This window comes from Tachysurus fulvidraco, chromosome 8 (genome assembly GCF_022655615.1).
Source record: "Tachysurus fulvidraco isolate hzauxx_2018 chromosome 8, HZAU_PFXX_2.0, whole genome shotgun sequence".
In the NCBI taxonomy this organism is placed as follows: Eukaryota; Metazoa; Chordata; class Actinopteri; order Siluriformes; family Bagridae; genus Tachysurus; species Tachysurus fulvidraco.
This window is the reverse complement of record NC_062525.1, coordinates 13971464-13983765: the sequence shown is the minus strand read 5'-3', so window position 1 is coordinate 13983765 and position 12302 is coordinate 13971464. Positions and strand designations below refer to the sequence as shown.

The 12302-nt window shown below is 41.1% G+C and overlaps 1 protein-coding gene across 1 annotated transcript in view; it reads right to left on the bottom strand.

The window, feature by feature from the left end:
• dnah9 (dynein, axonemal, heavy chain 9) overlaps positions 1-12302 on the bottom strand; it is a 92113-nt gene that overhangs the window by 48150 nt on the left and 31661 nt on the right. Inside the window, exons 32-41 of the mRNA XM_027177708.2 lie at positions 9738-9948; positions 9486-9613; positions 9186-9294; positions 8860-9007; positions 7358-7532; positions 6916-7089; positions 6586-6793; positions 5079-5244; positions 4411-4513; positions 2063-2302 (exon numbers count right to left, since the gene is read on the bottom strand). Coding sequence (XP_027033509.2) covers positions 2063-2302; positions 4411-4513; positions 5079-5244; positions 6586-6793; positions 6916-7089; positions 7358-7532; positions 8860-9007; positions 9186-9294; positions 9486-9613; positions 9738-9948 — 1662 coding nt within the window. The remainder of the gene's footprint in view (positions 1-2062; positions 2303-4410; positions 4514-5078; positions 5245-6585; positions 6794-6915; positions 7090-7357; positions 7533-8859; positions 9008-9185; positions 9295-9485; positions 9614-9737; positions 9949-12302) is intronic.

Here is a 12302-nt window from a genome sequence, read left to right as displayed (position 1 = left end):
CAGAGCCTACACAATCGTCGCTGATGGATTTTTGCACTCAATGGAGCCTAATTATCTGAGCATCCACATTCACAGGCTATAAATGAATTACTTTTGTTCTGTCTAAGAAGTCCAAATACAAACCCAACCTTGTGGCACTATTTGGATGAGGATTCTTTTTTGTGTGTTAAAAGTAACCGGATCGTTTTCCAGAGGTATTTTTCTTACCTTGGTACCATTCTTGATTTAAGCTCTGATTCTCAACAGCAGACAAGTGTCGTTAATAATAACAGTAAATATGTTAATGTGTTCATTTGTTAATGTCAACAGTGAACCAGTTCATGCATGAACATGTTAGTGTTAATAGCAAATATATTATAAGGGCTGATATGTGAATAATAACTGGTAAAGCTATCGGTGTGCTGATGAAATACAGTAGGTTGTTACAGCAAATATGTTAAATGGTGTGCTAATATGTTAATGATGTGCAAATGGTAATTAATAACGTGGTAATGTGTTGACGAAAAAAGACAGTTAATAGTGTGTTAGGTTAAAAGTGTGCTAATGTGGTGGAACTACATCTGTTAAAAGTGTGGTAATAAGTTAATAGCCTGTTAAAATGGTGACAGTAAATATGCTTGAAGTGTGCTAAAATGTTAATAGTGTGTTCATATTTTGACAGTAAAAATGTTAGTGTTAATAAGTTAATAGTGATAAAATATGATTATACTGTGTTATGTTAACAGTGTGCTAATGTAGTGAGACAAAATAGGTCAACAGTGTGTTAATGCCTTGACAATAAATATGTTAATAGTGTGTTAATATGTTAACGGTGTGTTAATATGCTGACCATAATTTATATTAACAGTGTGATCGTACGCTAACACGTGTTAATAAGTTAGTCGTGTGTTTCATTTTGTGCTAATGTGGAGATAATAATCATGTTATTAGTGTGTTAATATGTGTGTGTATTAGTGTGTTAACAGTAAATTTGAATCCTAGAGTAAATTTAAATGTTTATTTGGACACAACACTTGAATTAGTAAAAGCTGACTCTCTCTTCTGCACCTCTCTCATCTGTGCTCTCTCTCTCTTCTGCAACTCTCTCATCTGTGCTCTCTCTCTCTTCTGCAACTCTCTCATCTGTGCTCTCTCTCTCTTCTGCAACTCTCTCATCTGTGCTCTCTCTCTCTTCTGCAACTCTCTCATTCTGCTTCATTATTCTGACTGCAGGGAAAACAATGTGCAGGGGTTTAAGAGGCCAGACTCCTTTTTTTATCTTCTCTATGCTAAGGATAAGGCCCAATAGATCCCCGTGTTTTTTTAAATACTACACATCAGTTCCGGCTTGTTGAAAGCAGCCCCAATAGCAAAAGTCGAAGGAAAAAAATCACACTTAATAGGAAGGGACGCTTATTTCTTTATACATTAAGCTGTCGTTAATGGCACAGAGCTTCCAGTAGGCTACGCTTATTCTTTGTTGAAAGTACACAAGCATTTTGGAAGTACAAGAACACGGACTACAAAAGAAAACGGAACCAAGGGTTGACCCAAGGAACCGCTGAGAGAGACTTCAGACGTCTTTTCATTGTAGAACAAAAGTGCCAATTTTCTTGTTTGTTTTTTTTTTGTCTGAAATGAAACAATTTTCATTGGATTATGAAAATTAATTATTTATTTAAGTCAAAAAGCAGTGACAGAGATATTTGCCAAGGGATCACCCTCAGCCAAATCTTTTATTTGAGTTGGTTCATTTAAATACATTAAAAGCGTAATACCTGTGAGATGTGATCTATTACCCTTTTCTTTAACTCTTCTCTCTGATTAATTCTGGCTTTAAATCAATAGCCATTTAAAAGAGAAATTACTTCTCAAAGATGAAAGGCTCATAAAAGCAATGCCATCAATCTAATCCTGGTCATAATCAAGCTCAATGAACTTTAAATACATCTTAAACACACTCTGGAGTAACCTTTAGGGCTGGCAAGGGCATCCGGGAGGCGGCGTTGGCTGACACTGAATAATTCAAGCTCTGTAGAGACAAGCCAGGTCTGAATATATATACATATATATAAATATATACCTGGAATATGTTGGAGAGGTCACGCAGGTTGAAGATGTAGTGGAATTTGATGGCGGTGGGCAGGAAGGTGGCACTCACTCGCTGATGAAATGCCAGAGCCAGCTGGACGAGCTGGGAACAGCTTTTTTGAAGCACAGCACTGAATCCCTCACCACTCAGGTGCTGGCTCAGAATGCTGCAGTAGATGGTGTTGAGAGCGTCCACTCCAGGGAATGAGAGCGCAAACACAGAGAAGTGGCGCTGCGAAGGAACGGGTCAAGAACTTCCGATAAACAATACAAAACAAGTTTCTAAACTGGACTAATTGAATGTGCAGTGAATTGGCTCGTTTGTTCCGTAATAGCACAGACATGAGTGCTTGGGGTCTGGGGGTAAGTCAATATTATGAGACAATTTCATTTCATTGCACCAAAGAGAAAGGAACAGACAGAATATATACATATATACGTGAGTGTGTGTGTGTGTGTGTGTGTGTGTGTGTGTGTGTGTGTGTGTGTGTGTGTGCACATAATTACATATATGTATATATACTGTCTGTACCCCCTATATTATACATACATGTATATATACATACATATTCAAATGTATGCACACACATGTGTGTGTGTGTGTGTGTGTGTGTGTGTGTGTGTGTGTGTGTGTGTGTGTGTGTGTGTGTGTGTGTGTGTGTGTTTGGGTATGTGTGCACTAATTAAATAAGAAATTGAGGAAGTGGATTACATAAGCAGATATTAAATTAAGTTCCAGTCTGTAAAGCTTGAATGCTAGAATCAGTTCATTTTTCTAAACAGATGCATATTTTGGATTTCGTCACTGGCATAAATTTTTAACTATTTTCTCTCAGTTTAGTGGGATTTATTTATTCCCCGTGGCTTGTATGCCTTGACTAATTTATCAGTGCTGGGCAAAAAGCAATCATTGTAGTATACAATGTGGACAGTAGGAGTGTTTAGAGAATGAGTGTGTAAGAAGTTTGGGCAAGATCTACAGTTTTCTCCAAAGCCACTATCTGTATCTGTGTCTGTATCTATCATGTATACATACAAACATCTGTGTTCGGACTGGAATCCGGTGTAAGTGTGGCCTCAACCAGAAGGTTTTTTATTTACCTAAATGTAATATTGCCACTAGGATAGCCAGAAGTAGATTTAGTCTCAACTAGTCCTATATCTATATGTAGTTTATATCATCTACCTGCAAGGCAGTATGAACAGAGTCTGGACAGAGTATAAGACAGTATGGACAGAGCCTGAGGCAGTATGAACAGAGTCTGGACAGAGTATAAGACAGTATGGACAGAGCCTGAGGCAGTATGAACAGAGTCTGGACAGAGTATAAGACAGTATGGACAGAGCCTGAGGCAGTATGAACAGAGTCTGGACAGAGTATAAGACAGTATGGACAGAGCCTGAGGTAGTATGGACAGAGTCTGGACAGAGTATGAGACAGTATGTACAGAGCCTGAGGTAGTAGGGACATAGTCCAGACAGAGTATGAGACAGTATGTACAGAGCCTGAGGTAGTATGGACATAGTCGAGACAGAGTATGCGAAAGTATGGACAGAGTCGGGGGCAGGATGGACGAAGCCTGGGACAGAATGGACAAAGTCAGGGCAGTTTAGACAGAACCTGGGGCATTATGGACAAAGCCTGAGACAGTATAGACAGGACCTGGAACAGTATTGACAGAGTCAGGACAGAGTCGGGGGCAGGATGGATGGAGCCTGGGACAGTATGGACAGAACTTGAGGCAGAACCTGGAACAATATTGACAGAGTCTGAACAGAGTTGGGGGCAGGATGGATGAAGCCTGGGACAGTATGGACAGAGCCTGAGGCAGTATAGACAGAACCTGGAACAGTATTGACAGAGTCTGAACAGAGTCGGGGGCAGGATGGACAGAGCCTGAGCCAGTATGGACAGAGTCAGGGCAGTATAGACAGATCTTGGGGCAGTATAGAATGAGCCAGTGCAGTATAGACAGGACCTGGGACCAGACTCAGATCCCAACACTAGAGCAGATTTCACCCTCAGGCACAAAACCAGAGGTATTGTACTTATGTAAGCTGATAATGATATCGCACTAAAGATATTACCTGAACATCTCTTCACTTTTGTTTCTTTTGATTGAATGATATCAAATTATACAAATCATTTCTAAGAAACATGACAAAGATGTTATCCAAAAGTAATACCTACATTATTAGTGATCGGGACAAATTACATGACTAATTGAATACAAGAAGCAATGCTGCAAGCAGCAGAACCAGTTACTGTAAGTGTGTGTGTGTGTGTGGGGGGGGGGGGGTGTTTGTGTGTATGTGTGTATGTGTGTGTGAACTTGCAACCTGAAGACGTGGATTTATAGTGAAGCTTCCCGCTGTGGGGTTCATGCAGGACACGTACTGCACATTGTGGATCTCCTTCAGCTGCAGCTTGCTTCTATCGTACCTGAGGAAACACACACACACACACACACACACACACACACACACACACACACACACACACACACACACACACACACACACACACACACACACACTCGCTCAGCATGCAAAGCTTGCCTTTGCCCAGATCCACTGGAATATTTACTGACCTCAGCTATTTCTCACAATTTTAAATCTAACACACCTCAGACATACTGCAAAACCAAACTTGCACTCTCTTTACCCTTTCCTGCTAATAAAATCTGCCATATTTGTCACCATTTGCTCAATCTAATACAATTTACTCAGCAAATACCACATACTCTAACTATCTCAGCCAGAATATCGTCCTGATTGCGTATATCATAGCAATTACCCGCTAATTGACATCCGCACCCACGGGCAAGGCTCTGGGGCAAAGATATTCTTAGCAGCACTGAATCACAAATTTGTTTATTTGAGCGTCTATAATTAAGCTCCAGCACATTGGTTAATAATTCAGATCCCCTGCTTATGAAGGCAATCCAGACCTAAGCCTGTTAATCTTGATAATGCTAAATAAGCAAAGGTGGATAAGTTTGGAGTACCAGTGATTGTAGTCCATGTGTTGGCGGATTATCGTGTGAGGTTGCACCGTGCCGTAGGTGTCCACCTCTGGCATGTTCATGTCGTCGATAAAGTAGACGAGTCTCTTGCTTCCTGGAGGGCCGTAATTCCTTCCTGCTTTCTTCTCTAAAGGTTTCTCCAAGACGGCTAGTGTAGTGAAAGGTAACAATTAATCCAGCCTTGTTTTTCATCTAAATACAGCATTGCATTTTTTTAAGTCAGAACATTTTTTTATGTGTTATAGCCTGTGCAATCCAGACCAACACAGCTAATGAACCGTCAGACTGCTCTCTTGTGAGTATGAGATTGCAGCAGAAAAATATTAATATAAAAGGATTACCACACAAGCAAATCAGATCATTCATTTCAGACGCATGTGCCTTTAGCCTTTTTTTTTACGAAGGTCTGTTATTTTTGAAGAGTAAAACATGGTTTGTGAGCTCTGGTGTGGATGAGATGCGCTGAAGAAGCTGGAAGCTGGAAGCTGAAGGGACACATGGCTGCACACACCACGCAGTGATGAATATCAAACCCAGCAGATTGAAGAGGCAGGGGAGGACAAGTGCGCAAAAAAAAAAAAAGAAGCAGATGACGCTCAGAGAAATCGCCTTGCCGCTGTTTAACTCTTTTTTACCAGTAGACTGCTGGTTCAAATCGAGTTTATTTATTCGATATAAACAAATGTATTTTTTCATGGCTGCAAGTCATAAAATGAGTCAGGACTCTGTTGGCTTTCAGTGTGAAATGTTTGTTTGGGAGAACCTTAGATAGAATTTTAGCTGTTGAAGATAATGCCTTCACATTGTATCTGCTTATGAACAAGTGCTTGGAGCATCTCAGAGAGCAGAGATGGGTTTGATATCAACATATACATTCAACTGTTTTGAGATTTTTTGGAACTTTTCTCTGAATATATTGCCCCTAGTAGGCTAGTTTAAAAAGGCTAAAATTAAATAGGCTTGCTTATTAGGGATAAATGCAAACACATTTAAATATAAGTCTAATATTATTCTTGAAATTCCGTAAAGCTGCTTTGAGATAATGTCCATTGTTAAAAGCAATGGTTATTGAAAATAGTACAAATTCCTACTGCCATGCACCATCACTGCACAACTGGTCCTACCATCTCCCAGGGTAAGATATGTATAGGTACTGTATAAGATATGGTAGGTATACAGCAAGACTCTTTTCTGTTCTGGCACCGAGGTGGTGGAATAAACTTCCCCATGATGTTTGAACAGCTGAGTCACTGGCTGTCTTCAGACAACAGGTGAAGACCTTCCTCTTTCTGAAACACTTCAACTAGCACCTTTTCCCTGTTTGTTTTATGTGTTTTATGTTAGTTGTCACTGTAGTGTGTGACGTGAAAGAGATATTCAATGCTAAAAAATATAGACACCAAAATCCAGATCTCTGGTTAAAAAAAAAGTCCAGAAATGAATGCAATTTTAATAAAATGGATGGACAATTCTGTTCCCATACTCATACCTTGCAGCATGGCTGATGTGGTGTAGTAGTTAAAGGGGACATTTTTTATGGTGTATTTTTCAGGGTCTAAAGAGGCGAGTTTGTCGCCTACGAGGACAGACTTTCCAGTGCCGGCATTTCCTACAAGCATGACAGGCCGTCTCCTTTCCAGAAGACGATCTGTAAAGTAGCTCACCCGAATGGTCTCTGTGGTGTGAACAAGACATGCCTACACAGAGGAAAAGGCCATTAAACACAAGGACACGTACTCCATAAACTCACTATTGTACTTCCTCAAGGGGAACATTTAAAAAAACAGGTAAATGAAATGAAGTAATTAAAAAAAAATACTTGTAGCGGTATGTCTGGGTCCATTTTAAACTTAGGCACCATCTTTGACCACGGCTCGAACTTCTTCGTCTCCGGGTCGATGTAGTAGTCGAACACGGTGCCTTGAGACGGGAACTTGATCGTTTTGAACTCAGAGACCCACCACTTACTGAACTCCACTCTGTAATCAACCAGCTGTGGAGACACATACAAATCTCAAATTGCTGCCCTTAATTTTATACGACTGAATGATAAATGCTTAATAATTAAAACACACACACACACACACACACACACACACACACACACACACACACACACTTAGAATATCAGTCATACTTTAGCTGCCAGCATGGAAAAATAAACAAATTAGTGAAATTAAATACCATCTGTGGCACTGTCTTTAATAGCTTGCACAATTTTTTGCAGCGAGTTGGTGAACAGTACGAAAGCGTTCATGTACCTGATCTTGAAAAAGAGCTCCACCGAAAGCCCAGATGGCGGCGAAGACAAAATAGAGCTCGTAGAGTTCTTTATGGCAGTCTGGAGGGGTGTGCTCCGGGGTCAGCAGACATTCTAAGAGGTGGCACAGCATCTGGACCATACTCTGCTCTGGGATGGGGATGATTGTTTTAAATCTGGAGGGAAAACACTGGCAGCTGTGACAACATGACCATCGTGAATATGATGGCAGTGAGTAAACTTTTACAATTACAGGAGATTACATTATGACTAATTGTACTCTTTACTTTAAATCGAGTTAAAAGATACAATTCCTTTTCAGGGTGGTATTAAACACATAAATATGACAGTATAGATTATATATTTGTTTATATAGCTCAGCCTCCACTGATGGAGTTATAAGTAAACTTCAAAGCCCTGAAGGGGTCATGAAAAGATTTTTATGAGTACAAGTTTATACAGGCACTCAAAAGAGATGCAATCAGAGACAGGACTTCTCTCAAGGACCTCATTTGAAATTCATTATTATAAGTTATGAGATAGTCCTGATGCCAAAAAAGCTCCGTCAGCTTATTCACTTAACTCTAGGCTTATTTTCTGTTCTTTTTTTTTTTTTTTTTTTAGAAAATTGACTCTGATGAGTATGAAGAAAGCAAAGCATTTGCACACATAACTGTGATTTTGCATCACAATGCCATATTAATTCATTCGTATGCAGAATTTACTACACTGGCAATAATTGAAAACAGACCTGAATAAAAGTTATCCCTGACTTCAGCATATTAAAAAATATGGGGGATGTTGTAGCCTAGTGGCTAAGATGTTCCCAAGCCCCAATCCCAAGCCTGCCAAGGTACCACCACCGGGCCCCTGGGCAACCCCCATCCCTCAATTTCTCAGTTGTATAAAAAAAATGAGATAAAATGTAATGGCATGATCAGAGTAGTGGAGGCTCAAGTGGTTAAGGCTTGTGGTGGTTGACTGGAGGATCGGGGTTCAAGCCCCAGCACTCTGTGGGCAATCTGCCACTCTTGTGCCCTTAAGCAAGGCCCCTTAACCCTAAAGACTGCTACCAAATGCCATAAATTAAAACCCATTTTGTTCAACCAAGAAATCACAAATTCTTCTGATAAGCAGCACTAGGACTGTGCATTACTACTAGATTAAAAGCTTTACCTTCTTGGTTTTAATTACTTTTGTTTTATTGCTTTGCAATTGCCACTTTCCATTTTTTTTTCTATTACCTGCTTAAAAGTGGTCTACCTGCGATTGAAAACCTTCTACCCTAAAAGCACGCCTGAAAATAAACCTGTTAAACCCCGATGCATGAATAATAGAACACCAATTCTGATAAAATATCATGATAAAAAGATTCCCTGCAAATATTTATGCATAAATCTTTAGAACATACACTGCTGATGTAATTCTAAATCTAGCCCTCATCCTAGGCTTTTTTATCTGGAAGAAAAAAGATGAAGTGAATCTGACAGTACAATATGTTACCTCGTCCTGAGTGTATCGAGGCATGCTGGGAGGTACTTGTCAAACAAAATGGTCAGATTGGCTTTCTCAGACTGAATTTCTCTCCTGTCAATCCAGCTGGTCACTGGTGGATTCCATCCTAAATCTGCTGGATTGATGTACAATATACCTGCAAGAAAACCCAAAATTTCATGCTTTCTTTCTTTTACTCACCAGACCCTATTCAAGCTCTATTAAGCATTTGGTTCTACAGCAACATCAGTACAATATCTATTAAATTTCCATCAAGCTTATTATTGTGTCTATGTTGGAACTGAGAGGCAAAGTGTGATCGAAGGCACTCGGACCAGCTCTGGAGACAGTAGCAGGGGTAGCAGTGAGGAGATGGCTAATCTCGAACACCAGCCTCATCGTAGGGTTCAGAGGAATCCGCTCGTTACTGGCCAGCGTCAGGACCTACAGAGTTCCACATCAACACATACACACAATTCAGTTTAAAACATACACAGCAACATCATGTGTTGCTCACATGAACCTAAATAGCTGACTAATTACATACATTTAAATGTTTAGGCATTGCCAAGGATGCAAGCCAAGCTGTCGAAACGGCGTTCACTGAGCCGAAACGTGAAAGCTCGGAGCTGTACCTTGTTATCGTCCATTACTGTGTTCAAAGACTCAATCCACATCGGATCGATATCACCGTCCAGCACAATCCACTTGGGCCCGGCGTGGTTGATGTTGGCCAACTCACGCATGATATTAGAAAACAGCCCTGAAATGAAATCCTATTCTCAGTGTCATGCTACAAAACAACAGGCAATCAGGGGAACAGGCAGGATCATTAAAAAAGAAAGTCTTTTCGAATGAAAGGCAGGAAACACAGAGCCAGCCCTCACCGTCTTTCCACTCTCTTGTGGCTGGGTTTATGATGCCGAAAAGCTCATCATTCGTGACAGCTTTGGGGTTAAGGTCAGCCCATACAGGTTTGCGCTTCATGTTCTGGTAGGTCTTATGGAGAGACTTGAGTACTTGTGATTTGCCCGTTCCAGCGTTGCCGACCACGAACACGGAGTGTCGAACCGCCAAGAGCTCCTCTAACTGAACCACCTGCAGAGGACATATTTCACTTTTAGGTATAGCACAAGAAGCTTTAGGTGCACAGATTCATTCCCGAATCCAACATCGCGGTGGAATAGAAGCAGGCGAGCCCTGACAATCGGGATCAGCTGGTGTAGGATTGTGCTGGCAGGGCTTGTCGCTCACACATGACATCTCTGATGAAGATCAGGCTGCTCAGCTAGACCCATCTGGCTGAATGCTGAACGATTGGGACATTTCTGAAGTGTGATAAGAACAAAAAGCATTAAACGAGAGAAGTCCTCAGAGAGGAGTGAGTGGGAGACAGGGTGTGAGATGAGTGGAAAAGAGACAGACAGCAAGAAAGCAAGAAAGAGATGAAGACTACAGAGAGAAAGAGCAAGCAATGAGATAGACATAGAGAAACAGAGGGAATGTGATTGAGAGATGGCGTGTTTAATCAATGGCATTGACGTTGTATCCTGTTGGGCTCCTAAGAGCTGTTTCTGTGGTTCAAAGGAATAAATGATTGCATCTTTGAAGCAATGTCTGTGGGCTGGTTCGTCAGGGACAGAAGCTAAGGGTTGGGGAAAAAAATCTTAACTCTGTGCCCCCCTCCTTGTCTTCGCTCTCCCTTTCTTGTGCAAATCACAGAGCAAGAGGTATATCAAAGTCCACGGCAGAGCTGAGCTCGAGTCAGATACCTGAGCATCTTCACTTGCACCACGGCAGGGGTTAAACACCTCACTCTGAGCTCAGCCTCCACTGATGGAGTGCTGTTATCCTGTTTGGGTGGCTCTTTGACCTGTTCAAGATTGCACTTATTTCCCCTGGCTCTGGCGAGACCGGCGCCGCTGATATCCGGAGACTCGGCCTAATGCTGGAAATTAGAACTCAGCTCCAGCACCTGAGGCACTATTACACTGTAATTCCTGTTTTCTTATATTTGACCAATATATCCAGTTTCAGAGTCCTTTGACGCTAATGTCTATTTGGCACAAACATACCGGCGGGTTTATGGCTCTTAACCGAAGGCAAGGTGCAAAAAAAGCAGAGCTGGCAAGGAGAAAAGAAAAAAAAGAGTGATTGGGTGATTCCCTAGCTCTCTGCTGATGACATCTTGACATTTTGAGCTCTTCTCCAACCTCTCACTACAGAGATATGCTCTGTAACACCTGTCAGTTGTTGGCTGATATGAAATGACAGCTCTTTGAGGAGTAATGGGTTCATTTAGAAGCCTATTATGCTGCACCAAGCCGGAGTAACAGCACCAAGAATCATTTGCTTCTTTTAATTAGTTAAATATAATGTCTGACTGTTGGAAAAAGTGCATGTCAGTCTGAAATGGTGTAATTTAGTATACACAGTATATCATCCATATATGACCTTGCTGAAAGATTGAGAGTAGGTAAATGAGAGCAAGAGAGACAGTGGAGAATATCTGGGAGGAGGAGACTAAGATAATAGTGTAATAGAGAGAGAGAGAGAGAGAGAGAGAGAGAGAGAGAGAGAGAGAGAGAGAGAGAGAGAGACAGACAGACAGACAGACAGAAAGAAATTGGTATTGACGCCTGTCCTTGTCATGTGCCTCTAAACAAGACTGGTGTCTCAAGCAGCTCGAGAATAATGAAGTTCCGGGATAGATCTACCTTTAGGATCTAATCTAAAGCTATTGAGTCACTGATTTATTGGTTCACTGATTCATTCATTCATATTCAGTAACAGCTTGTGGCAGTGGGCCAATGGTCAAGCACCAGTTGTGAATGTAGGAGAACTGTATTTAATGCAGGACTGTCAAGCGTCACGCATTGAGAGTGACAGTCACGCATTTCGGTCTTTTCTCACGCTCTCCCGCCACACATCGTATTTCAAAAGAAAAACTTTTTGACTATTTATCATATATTTCATATGCCACAGCACCCAACAATGTATCTGTATGCACCGCTGTCTCTATGGAACCGGCGCGTCTCCCCTGGAGTTCTTAGTCGAGCCTGACACTTATCAGCCAACCATAAAAAGATTGGCTAACCAGAAAATAGCACTATTGTATATGGGTAAGATTTAATGCAACAACCAATGAAAAAAAACATTCATTAGTGAGGGTATTTTCGATGGTCGTTTTGAACAAAACCTCAACATGAGACAGCTTGTCTCTGAAAGGGACATTGTCCTCAATCATGACCCTAAAAATGGCTGGGCTTGAGCCGAACTGTTTTAAATGGGAGCAAAACCAAAAAGGCAACAAACACTTACTTAAACACCACCAGTCATAATCTCTCTCTCTCTCTCTCTCTCTCTCTCTCTCTCTCTCTCTCTCTCTCTCTCTCTCTCCCTCTCTCTCTCACACACACACACAATGGAAATTGAACAAATACTTTGTATTT